Raw genomic sequence first — 11,270 nt, forward strand, 5'->3', positions numbered from 1 at the left:
GGTCTTGTTTAAGGCTGAATAGTCAAATTTAATAATTTTTGTTAGAAACATAGAATTGCAGAGTTGGAAGGGATCCCCAGGGGTCATCTAGTCCAACCCCCTGCAATGCAGGAATCTCAGCTAAAGCATCCAGGACAGAGGGCCACCCAACCTCTGCTTAAAAACCTCCAAGGAAGGGAGTCTCTTCCACTGCCAAACAGCTCTTACTGTTAGAAAGTTCTTCTTGATGGTGAGTCTGAGTGTCCTTTCTTGTACAACTTGAAGCCATTGGTGTGAGTCCCACCCTCCAGAGCAGGAGAAAACAAGCTTGTTCCGTCTTCCATATGACATCCCTTGAGATATCTCCTCTTTTCCAGGCTAAACATGCCCAGATCCTTCAACCGTTCCTCATAAGGCTTTCTAAAGCCCAACCCTTCCCACCTTGACACTGTGATGTGTAGACTCTAGCAGCTTCTCCTTGCAGGTCCAATGCCCTAGATGGAAGGAAATTTCCCACAGAACCCAGAAAAGCTCATGGGTTAAGCCTACAGCAGGCAAAGGACAAATGCAAAATGCCAAGCCAGAAGGAGCAAATGAGAATACAAAACTGGAATTGGCCAAGGTGGAAAGGCCAAAGAGACAGGCTCCCTGATAGGTCTCCTCCTGCTTCTTCATGGGGCTTTGGGGAGCTTGCGACTCAGAAAGGTGGGATACAGCTGGGTCTTATTGCCATGGCAACCCTTGCGCATGCAACATAGCTAGTTTGCATGTGTGCGCATCTCGGTCAATTTCCCCTCCCCTTTGTGCCCAGAACGGGCACAATACAATATGAAACGGTGCTATCATCTTCTTAGAATGTTTGTCTGCAGTGAGAAGCAAAGCATCCTTGCCTTTTTATTTCCACAAGCTTCTCCAGAAACAGAGTGCCCAAATCAGAGGCGCTAGTGATGCCATCAAAATACTTCATTTGTATCGACAGCAAGTGCCCCACCTGTGACTTTTCCGTTTTCTGGTTAATAGCTTTCCCGTAAAGAAGTCCTGTCGCTCGTATTATAATACCTGCTCTTCAAAGGTGAAGTGTATCAATTACTTGCAGAGTTGAGAGAAGCAGCAGCAGCAGCAGCGCTTTCCATCGCACAATGCCACAACTGCTATTGTAATCCCACTTGTTTACTACACCGTCTCTATAGCAATAAGATGCAGTTGCCAAAGCCTTCATTAAAGGCCAGGCATCTCGGCTGCCTTGCTGCCTGCAGACCTGATCCGGAGGAAATGAGCGCACGGACTCCGCAGATTAAGAGAAAAAACTAGCATGCCTTCTGGGCTGTGTTTCGTCCAAAACAAAATACAAGAAAACAAAATTTCATGGATCCTTGATAGGGTTGTCGTTTCTGCAACATCTCAGCCTGAGGCTCATAGGCAGGGCCTGCTTTCCAGCTCTTGAAGGACCAAAGCATAATAATGGGAGGGAGAGACAGTAAGAACGCAGAGCCCAACAATGTGATGGGGGCAGGACTAAAAAATTCATGGGCCACTTTTTATTTTCCAGAATGGTAAGTTAAATGCTACTTAAGGCCACGTTGTAAAGGAACAGTGATACGGCCAGTTACCACAAAACTCCTAGAATCAATTCAAAGGTAGTAAAATGAATGATGATAGCATTGTGAATATGTTTGAATACCAAGGATGATGAGGTGCCCCACTTCAGCCCTATTATTATTATTATTATTATTATTATTATTATTATTATTACTGTAGGGCAACAACAACAAAACCCACACACCTTTATTGCAAGCCCCCATTCCTACAATGTGTAATACCCCCCCCCAAAAAAACCCAAATGCTTTGTTTATGGGGAGGTTAGACAATTTGGCATCACGCACTTGTTCTTTTCTTGTCCCTTTCCTCATCCGAGGAATTTGTGGCAAAGCGGGTTCATTGTGCAAGTGGATCGAATCCTTGGGCAGCCTGGATTTGCTGACATGTGATTGAAACCTACTTGGAACGAGATGGAGTCTAGCAGTGCCCTTCCAAGAATTGTTTTCGTGGGGTAAAACTTTGATTCACCTATGTTCAGTTGATCAACTTACAAATTAATGCTTTCAGTCCTCATTATACATGAAAAACACAAGCAAAAGAGAGTATATTAATTAATTCAGAAATGTTGAAACTTGTTATGGACATGATTTTAGATTTTTAACAGAATTTCTTTTTTATGCAACAGGCAGAGTTACGACATCCAAATTGTTGCTGTAGTGGATGAAACGGGCTTTAAATCAGGCAATGTCCTTGATCTAAAGAATCCATTTTTTAGGTAAGAAATGCTCTTGACTAAGATCTGTAGTCATTGCCAAACTGCAAAATTGGGCTGAATAAATCTTTATTTCACCGTTGGTAAGCCAGCATCTGATACCGTCTCTTCACAGAGGTTTTGGATAATCCATTACTTGTGAATGTTTAGTCTTTAGCACAAACCTTTGCCATCTGTTGTAGTGAATGCTGCTACATCTAGCCTATGTGCTGTGCATCTCCCACAGCCCCTCTCCCAATTTGTTATTTTGCTTCTGAGACTCACAGTGCTAAAACTGGAGTTTTGCTGGTTTTTTGTTCTTGCACACTTCTGAGGCAAGAAGTGTGTTTGAAATAAGGCCAAAATGGTATGCAAAGAAATGTTGGGAGCCGCCCAGAGTGGCTTGGGGCAGGCCAGGCAGATGGGTGGAGTACAACCAACAACAACCAACCACAACAACCTCCGGTCGGAATCAAAAACATTGACTGAGCTACAGTTCTTTTAAGTGGCAATTGATTACATAGACATGCCTGTCTGTTCCCTTTTGTATATAAATATAAAATATTTAATGTGACGCATTTATGAACATGGTTAAATAAGTGATGGATAATTCTCCACCATTCTATTGGGCCTCTCAGTGTTCTGCAACTTAAAAAAACAGGCACTTTTCCATCAACAGAAATTAATACAATAGAAATGCATAGAAAGAGCTACAGTATTTGGTACTCTTACAACTTACAACAAAATACTGTGCATGTTATACAGCTCATATTCTTTAAATATTTTCTTTATAGATATGCTTAGATTGCGATATGCACCTGCTGGAAGAAAAACCAGGATTACCAAACCAAGTAGTAGTCCACGAGAAGTTGAAAGCGAGAACACCAAGCAGGTTCCTTCTTCTGTGAAACCTAACTGTACATATCAAAAGGAAATATTTTATGCAAATTGTATAAAAATATGTTTGTGCTATTTCACACACCCCTTTTCCCCCCCAAGCTGTCTTTAAACATGCCTGCCTGGAAGTATTTTTCACTGCGTCCAATGGTATTTTCTTGGTGAGTGCATTTATTTGGAAATCTGCCCCACTTAAATCAATGGAAACTGGGCTGCAACTCGCACCCGCCTCTCCTGCCTGGCAAGGGGCCAGGGCTGCTGGGAGGTGCAGCCTGCAGCATCTGAAGCGTTCCATCTTGTCTCCTCCTGGCCTACAGGAGGGGAATGTTGGTGACATCTTTGAATGACGGTGTCCTTTGACCCAGAGGTACCAAAATAGTACTGGTATCTGATGGACTAGGGAATTCCTTTCTTCAGTTTGTCTAAGGCTGATGCTCCTTGTTTTCCCCCCCCCCATCCTTCCCTCCCTAAGGAATATTCTTAACCAAGCCTACCTCATGTTTGTACACATACATAGGATGTATGGGAATACTGCAGACAACACACCAAGCTCATACTTAATGTTTCAGTATTTGCAAGAGGTATTTAAATATCTGGAGGTTATTTTCAGCTGGCCAATAATGAACCTTTTCCGCCTCAGAGCAATATGGCGCTAGGCTCACCACCCAACAAACATCTCTAACCTGCATTGTTTTCAAGCAATCCTGAATGGTCTTGAGTCTGTCGGCCAGTGACCCTCTTTCGGCAAACCCTTTGGAGAAGGACAACAGCAGACGACTCTGTCGCCAGTCCTTCTGAGAGCCAGTGTGGTGTAGTGGTTAAGAGCGGTGGACTCGTAATCTGGTGAACCGGGTTTGCATCCCCGCTCCTTCACATGCAGCTGCTGGGTAACCTTGGGCTAGTCACAGTTCTCTGAAGTCTCTCAGCCCCACTCACCTCACAGAGGGTTTGTTGTGGGGGAGGAAGGGAAAGGAGAATGTGAGCCGCTTCGAGACTCCTTCGGGTAGTGATAAAGCGGGATATCAAATCCAAACTCCTCCTCCTCCTCCTCCTCTTCTTCTGTACGGTTCCTACTTTATGTAGATAGCACAGCAGCAATTGTACATTTAATCTTTCCAATAAAATTTAAATACGAAATACAATGAGGTTGTGGTTTTGCTTTCTGTGCGGGGTCATTGTAGAAAGTGTAAGGCAAGACACAGGATGGCCCCAGCCTCCTCACCTCAGTGATTTAGTTGGGCTTCTGCTTTTTTGTTTTAATTCCACACATGAAACAGGATGAAAAATATCTCTCCTGGGCTCAGGTGTTCAACTGTGACCCTTATGCACTCTGTGCTGCCATTCCCTGGGATCCTGCCAAGAGTTATTTACAGCAGCACTCAGCGCACAAAAGAAAAAAAGACATTCTACACAAAGGAGGAACAATGAATTGGCTTCGAGCAGCGAGGCTCAACAGTCTTCCTGCTCTTTTAAATTATGTGCCACTTGATCCAGCCAGCTTCCAGCAGCTGTCCTGCAGTGAAAACGCAGCGCTGAACGTGCCGAGAAGTGAATACATTTGCACCCCTTGTGTTACCAGATTTGGAGCGCATGAAAATCACCACTGGCTCTTCAGTGGCAGATGGGGAGAAGGTTGCTCATCGCTGCCAGAGCTAGCCATGATTCATCATCTGTCAGCCACAGCCTGTGTTCTTTCTCCCTAATCTCTGCCTAGGATCTGTCTAGGACTGTTCTGGGAGTCTGTAGCAGATCGTGCTTCGTCTTTTGGCCTGCCTTAACTCTGGGGAGCTTGAATTCTTGGCCACGGCTGCAGCCTCTCTGAGCAGCCACTGAAAGACGTAGCACTGGACTGCTTGCATCTAGTCTGCTGATCAGCTCTTAATTCTGAAATGGCTGATCATTTCTGCATGAAAGAGAAGGTTTGGTTTATTTTGGGTAGGTGATGGACAGCATCCTGGCTGGCTGACAGGGCTGATGACCTGGTGGGCATTGTGTGTGGTTGTGATTGGAATTGGATCGCAACCCAGGGAGCAAGATAGAGTAATATTCCTGATCCTCCTGCAGAAGTCTTCCTACACATTAGATTCTCCTTGCTGGATCAAGATGTACATTTTTCAATATGGATTGGAATCCTCCTAGCCAATCATTAAAGGCCTTGGAGTCAGCAGATCCACTGCACTGTTCCTGGATAATAATGCAAACTATGAAGTTTTGCAGGGACACACTGGCCCTGCATTATAGGAGGTTGTGCTGGTGTAATTTTTTTTTAGGATTGTTGAAGCATTCATGGAATCATAGAATTGTAGAGTTGGAAGGGACCCTGAGGACCTTCTAGTCCAACCCCCTGCAATGCAGGAGGATGCAGCTCTCCCATAATGGGATTCGAACCTGCAACCGTGGCGTTATTAGCCACAAGCTGAGCTAGGTAGCAAACATTTCTGTAGGAACCAACCATGTGCCGCCTCTTTGTACACATGAGAAAGAAAAACAAGAGCAGCCCTTCTGGAGCTAGCTACCGTGTTTCTCCTAAAATAAGACACCGTCTTATATTTTTTCCCCTCAACAAAACACAGTATGGCTTATTTTCAGGGGATGTCTTATTTTAACCGCATCACATCAGTACGCTGCATAGCCACGCCTCTCCAGGCTGTTTTAATGGGAGGTGCCGCATCACTATGGCTTATTTTCGGGGAACGGCTTATATTTCGCAAATGCATAGAAATCCTGCTATGGCTTATTTTATGGCCATGTCTTAATTTAGGAGAAACAGGGTAAGGGTCCATGCGGTCCACCCTCCTGTTTGTAAAGAGTAGCCAGCCAGATGCCTCTGGGAAGCTCAGAGTTAGGCCCTCTAGTGCTTGGAGCCAGTCCCCAGCCACTAGCATCCGGAGGTATACTGCATCTGGACCTGGAAATTTATTCAGTTATCACCGTTCATAACTGCTCTTGGCGGTGCCCATGAATATGTCTTGGGTTCTGCTGATGTTGCCTCCCCTTTCGCTATGAGCTCCATTGTTCTCTCCTCATTTACAATCCGATCCGCAATCTAGTGAAGTCTATATATGCTTAGGGCACAGCTCCACAGTTGCTTTTTTTAATCCGATGCAGAACTTGCCGTCTCAGCTGCGGGCTTCGTTGCTTTGAAAATGGATACGGGGGAGCAAGACTGCAGCTGAAACCAACCAGGCTGTAGCTTTCGCTTCATATTCCTTGCTGGGCTACTTTTACTCCTCCTTCTGTCTTGACATTTATAGCCAGAAATATAACACAGGAACCTTTTGTAAGATGAATTTCTTTGGGTGAACTTGGATGTGCCCTTCTGAGATTCCCTCCCGTTCAGATTGTGAGCTGTGAACCTCAGAACTTGGCTTTGAAGGGGAAACTGGTCCTCTATCTCTGTGGTCGGTCACTTTGGCTGTAGGGTCAACACGACATTGCCCCTCTATATGAAAGTATCAGCTCAATAATGGTTTCAAACACCCCAATACACGTTTTAACCCATGATGAATCAACTTAGTCACCAGGAGGTGGATACAGATATTTTTTGCAGAGCAGTTTCCCCCTTGAGAACCTTTGTGAGTCTAAATTACTGGCGAGTCTAAATTACTTAGTAGTTGTGGTGTGAGATCAGTGGGCTATGGGGCTAGGCTAGGCCCCTGAATGTTCTCCTGGCACCTCCGTCCCAAATTCTGGGAAGCTTCTGCCTGGCTTAGGGAGGGAAGTGCAATGCTCACGGTCCTGATGCATCGCACACAATGTCCCCCCCTCCACATCACTCACGCAAGTTGGTGCCTCTGGCCCTAACTCTTCCCCACAAAAAGATTCACTGCACGTTACTGCTTGGCTGCATAATATCTCACCCGTTTTGAGCAAGCGCACCGCCTGCTACTCCATGTGCCGGCACCATCCAAGCAGATGGCCTCCTCCACAAATAAAGCCACAGATAGCTCAGGGCAGGGGAGGTGTTGCTGGGCTGCTATTCCCATTGTCCCTGACCATTCCCCATGCCAGCCAGGACGGAGGGATGCTGGAGCCAAACATCTGGAGGACCACAAGTTCCCCACTCCTGCCTTTGGAGTCACATTCTTTAATGGCTGCGTGTGAACTGGGCTTGCTCCAAGTTCTCTCGTCTTCTGAGGTGGGGGAGCTGAAGACTGGACAAAAGCCTCTTATTCGACTTCATGAAATCAGAACATCGCTAAGGAGGTTTGGCTGTGTAGTGACATCTGATGCCGAATCAGCATCATCCAACGAGAGAGCGGAGTGTTGCTTTCCGAAAGAAATCTCTCTTTGCAGGAGGGTGACTGCTGCCTCACCCAGAGGGAGGTGCCAAAAGAGAGCAAAAGGGGAGAGCGGGGGCTGGTCGTGAATTTGGGAAATTTGCTGCATGCCCCCCCCCCCCCGGCTAGTAAATGTTCACCCCTTGGTACAAGGTGTTTGTATGGATAGACTCACATTCCACCTCTTTCTCCCTGCCAAAAAAGTTCCACCCCCACCCCTGATCTTCATCAAAGTTACCAAGGCCATTGCCCTCCTCAGTGGTACACATGGCCGTTACATAGGATTGCTGTGAGCTCGTTTCGTCTTTATTCAGCAGCTGCATGAAGTGCCCCAAAGAACTGCAGGTAAGGTCCTGGGACATGAAACAGGAGTGTGAGCACCACAGGCAACGACAGCTCCCCAGCACGGCTTCCAAATCTCTGGGAGTTGTTGAATAATGAGCTCCACAGCTGATGGGCTGCATTTTTTTTTACCTTCAGTAAATGATGCAATTTGCATTTATCATTTGGCTAATTGTAGGAAGGGAGCCGCGAGTCTATGCAGCCGGTGCTGTGCTTTAAAGTCTTCTGAGAAAGGAGGTTGCCCTTTCTAATGTGCATTAAAAAGAGATCCACCTTCTCCTTTGGAAAAGAGACGCCAGGGTCACACCAAGCATTCTGGTGCAATCCTGGCAGCTGCAGTTAAGGCAGCTGGGAACTCGGTCTCTGGGGAGTCAGCCCTCTTTTCAAATCCAAGGCCCCATGATTCTTTCTGGGAAGCCGTGGTTATTAAAGTGGTGTAAGACCAATTAAATGTATGGTGTGAAGGAGACCCTTGGCACCCAAACACGTTATTCTTTCCATGGCACTTTGATTTCACTGCAACCTGCAAAAGCTTTTAGGTAAGACTGAAACAGTATATTTTGCTCTGCAGATGGAACCGCTGCGAGAGAAAGCACAAGCAGCCGCCTCACCTGGGTGTGTGATGAAGGTGCCCTTTCAAGTACTGTGTCTGGCCGTTCTCTCACACCATCAAGTATAAAAGCATTGCTCTCAAAACAGAATCAAAATGACTATCAAAATGGCAAATAATGACTACTGAAAGAGCTTTCGGCACCTAAAAGCCTGACTGTGACATTTCTAGGCACCTATCAGGAGCATTTCATTTGCTGAAGCAGCCTTTGCAACAACAGAAATTGTACATGTGAGGAGCGTATAATGGCCCTTTCACATCAAAACCAGTCTTTGGAGCTTGTTAAACGTTACTTACTGAGAGACCAAATTAAGCCTTCCTAGAGCAAAAGATACATCGGGAGGCTTAATTTGGTCAGAATCGAGTTGACACTTCCAGAGTTAACGCTAAATGCATGACTTCTGGAAAAAGGGCCCCATACCCAGTAGAGGGCTGTGAAAATTTGTGTCCCGGGCTTTTTAAGCTTGTCAACACATATACTACTACCTGAAACCAAAGGGGCACCTTGGTTGCCAGATGTTACAGATATCAACATTATTTTCCGCTCTCCTACCCCACTATAAAGAGACCAGTACACCAGTACAGCCCCTTGTATTTAGTTTGGTAGTGGATAGCCAGCCAGTTCCATTCTTTCCTCAGTGGTATAAAGAGGGTTTGGAGGTGAGACCCAGACAACTGGAATTGACTCACTTTGCTAAGTCATTGAAACATTATTCCAGCCACTGAAAAGCCACACACACACAGCTAGGCTAACACTCAAAAGACCTTCCTTTGATGAGCATAAAGGTAGGTATATTTAAGTCTTTCCCAGTCTGGTGCCTTGTAGATATTCCCAGGCCCCATCAGCAGGGGCGGAGCAAGGAGGGGGCGTTGGGGGCGCACCGCCCTGTGCTCCACCCTGGAGGGGAGTGATACTTGGCGCCACCCCCCACCCCCTCCAAGCCACCGCCCGGCACCCCTTCCGTGCGGCGGCTGCTGCTTGCGTGGCAACTCATAAGGCTTCAGCGCACGAGCTGCAGCCTTACGAGTTGCCACGCAAGCAGCCGCCGCACGGACAGGATGCCGCAGCCCATCTGAGCAGCGGCTGCTCGCGCCCGGCAACCCAGATGGACTGCGCATGTGCGGCAGCCTGGATGGACTGCGCTCTGTAGCACACATGCATAATGACGTCACGATGTATGACGCTACGAAGCGCCCCCCCACCCCCAGGGGGTGTCCCCGCATTTGCCGCTCTGGGCGACAAAGTGGCTCCATACGCCACTGCCCATCAACCCCAGTCAACACGGCCAATGATAGGAAAATGGCCGTTGTTGTTGGACCACATCTGGAGAGCCCCAGGTTGGAGAGGTCTGGCAGATGTGTAGGGTACTTTCAACAGTGACTTACTGATTCAAATAGATACTGTTCGTAAACAGCTGGGGAAATGCCCTTTTTCTCCTTAGTTTTGTCGAGTGTGAATCTGCAGTGAATTGTAAATTAAGCAAGAAATGAAGCAGAAGAGGAAGAAATCTCAGCCTGATTGTCCTGCTAAGGGACAAAAGTGTGCAAACAATTTACATTTACAACAGGCAATATTTTGCACCGCCACCAAAAAGGAGTATGTGGAATCATTAGTCTTCAGTGCAATCTTGCCCAAGGGCTCACATTTGCTGAACTGCTTAATGATTTTATTTTATTTTTAAAAACCCCACAAAACTAGGTCTGCTGCACATGGTTCTTCCTCGTCTGATGCAGCCGCAGCCTTTGCTGGTTCTATTAACACAAAGGGGTGTGTTTGTGTGTGCCTTTAAGCCATGTACTAGAGGGCTGCAAATAATCACAGCAAAGTGAGTAATCCACTAATCCTCTTTTCTCTTCCCACTGTAGAGAAGGCTGCAGAAGAATTTTAGAAGCTTATAAATTGAATCCTGGGGTTGCTTTATTCTAATAAATAAATAAATAAAGTGTTTACTAAGAAATGAAGGGTTCTAAAGATTGGCTACTAATAATGCCATCTGCAGAACCGAAGAGCAATGAACAAGAAGTTTATTTTGGATAATTTTCCACCACACTTTTCATTTACGAGAATGCAACGTCCCGTATCTGAAGGTGACTTTAATTGTGCAGATATTAGCCTACAACATAAGCCATGTGTATTTGTTTACACGTACACATAACTGGCGATTTTCTCCTTCTCTTAATGCCCCAGCTTGGGTGATTCTAATAATGGTTTATTGAGCACCTCTGTTTGGATGGCTCCTGCTGGGATCTAAATGTAATGAAAAGGGAGGATGAATATCTTTATCTTCCTCCCTGGCAACTGCAGTTCACCCCTCACAGAGCTCCAGTTCCCAGCACCCTCAGCCAACGACAAGGGGGGAAAGGACGAACTAGGGACGTCTGGATGCAGCCCTCCGTCTTCCCGAGTTGCAACCCAGAGGAGATTTCAGATGCAACCAAGACCCGCTTTGCGTCCGGGGCAGGAGAAGCGACCGAGAGCCTGGCAGGCAGCACCTGAAAGACGAGCCAGTGGATCCCAGGATCTGGGGATCTGAATCCGATGCAAAGGCAGGAACTGATGCCTGCGGCTGGGAGCTCCCGCTTGGCCTCCCGGGCCAGGATCCGCGGCTGGGCGTCCCCGGGGGGGGGGCCCATCGGCTCCTTCTTTTGGACTACAACTCCCATCATCCCTCACCGCTGGTGCTGCCAGAAGGTGATGATGGGAGTTGGAGTCCAAAAGACCCCTTCTTCGCCCCCTTTGGGATGGAGGGCAGGAGAGATGCTTCCTCTCTCTCCCTCGAATGCCACCTGCAGCCTTGCAACTGGGTTTACTCCCGAGGAGGCTCCCCCCTCTGCTCAATTGCATAGGGATGAAGGCGCAGCATGGCACCGA

General features: G+C 46.9%; 1 protein-coding gene across 2 annotated transcripts in view; it reads left to right on the plus strand.

Annotated features, from left to right (window-relative positions):
* The window catches only part of LOC117060658 (histone-arginine methyltransferase CARM1-like), a 41,691-nt gene extending 38,595 nt beyond the window's left edge, over positions 1-3,096 (plus strand). For both annotated transcript variants that reach the window (XM_033173069.1, XM_033173068.1), the window contains 2 exons: positions 2,204-2,293; positions 3,064-3,096. In XM_033173069.1, coding sequence (XP_033028960.1) covers positions 2,204-2,293; positions 3,064-3,073 — 100 coding nt within the window. In that variant the 3' untranslated portion in view covers positions 3,074-3,096. The remainder of the gene's footprint in view (positions 1-2,203; positions 2,294-3,063) is intronic.
* Positions 3,097-11,270: the final 8,174 nt, after the last annotated feature.

Source organism: Lacerta agilis, chromosome 16 (genome assembly GCF_009819535.1).
Source record: "Lacerta agilis isolate rLacAgi1 chromosome 16, rLacAgi1.pri, whole genome shotgun sequence".
In the NCBI taxonomy this organism is placed as follows: domain Eukaryota; kingdom Metazoa; phylum Chordata; class Lepidosauria; order Squamata; family Lacertidae; genus Lacerta; species Lacerta agilis.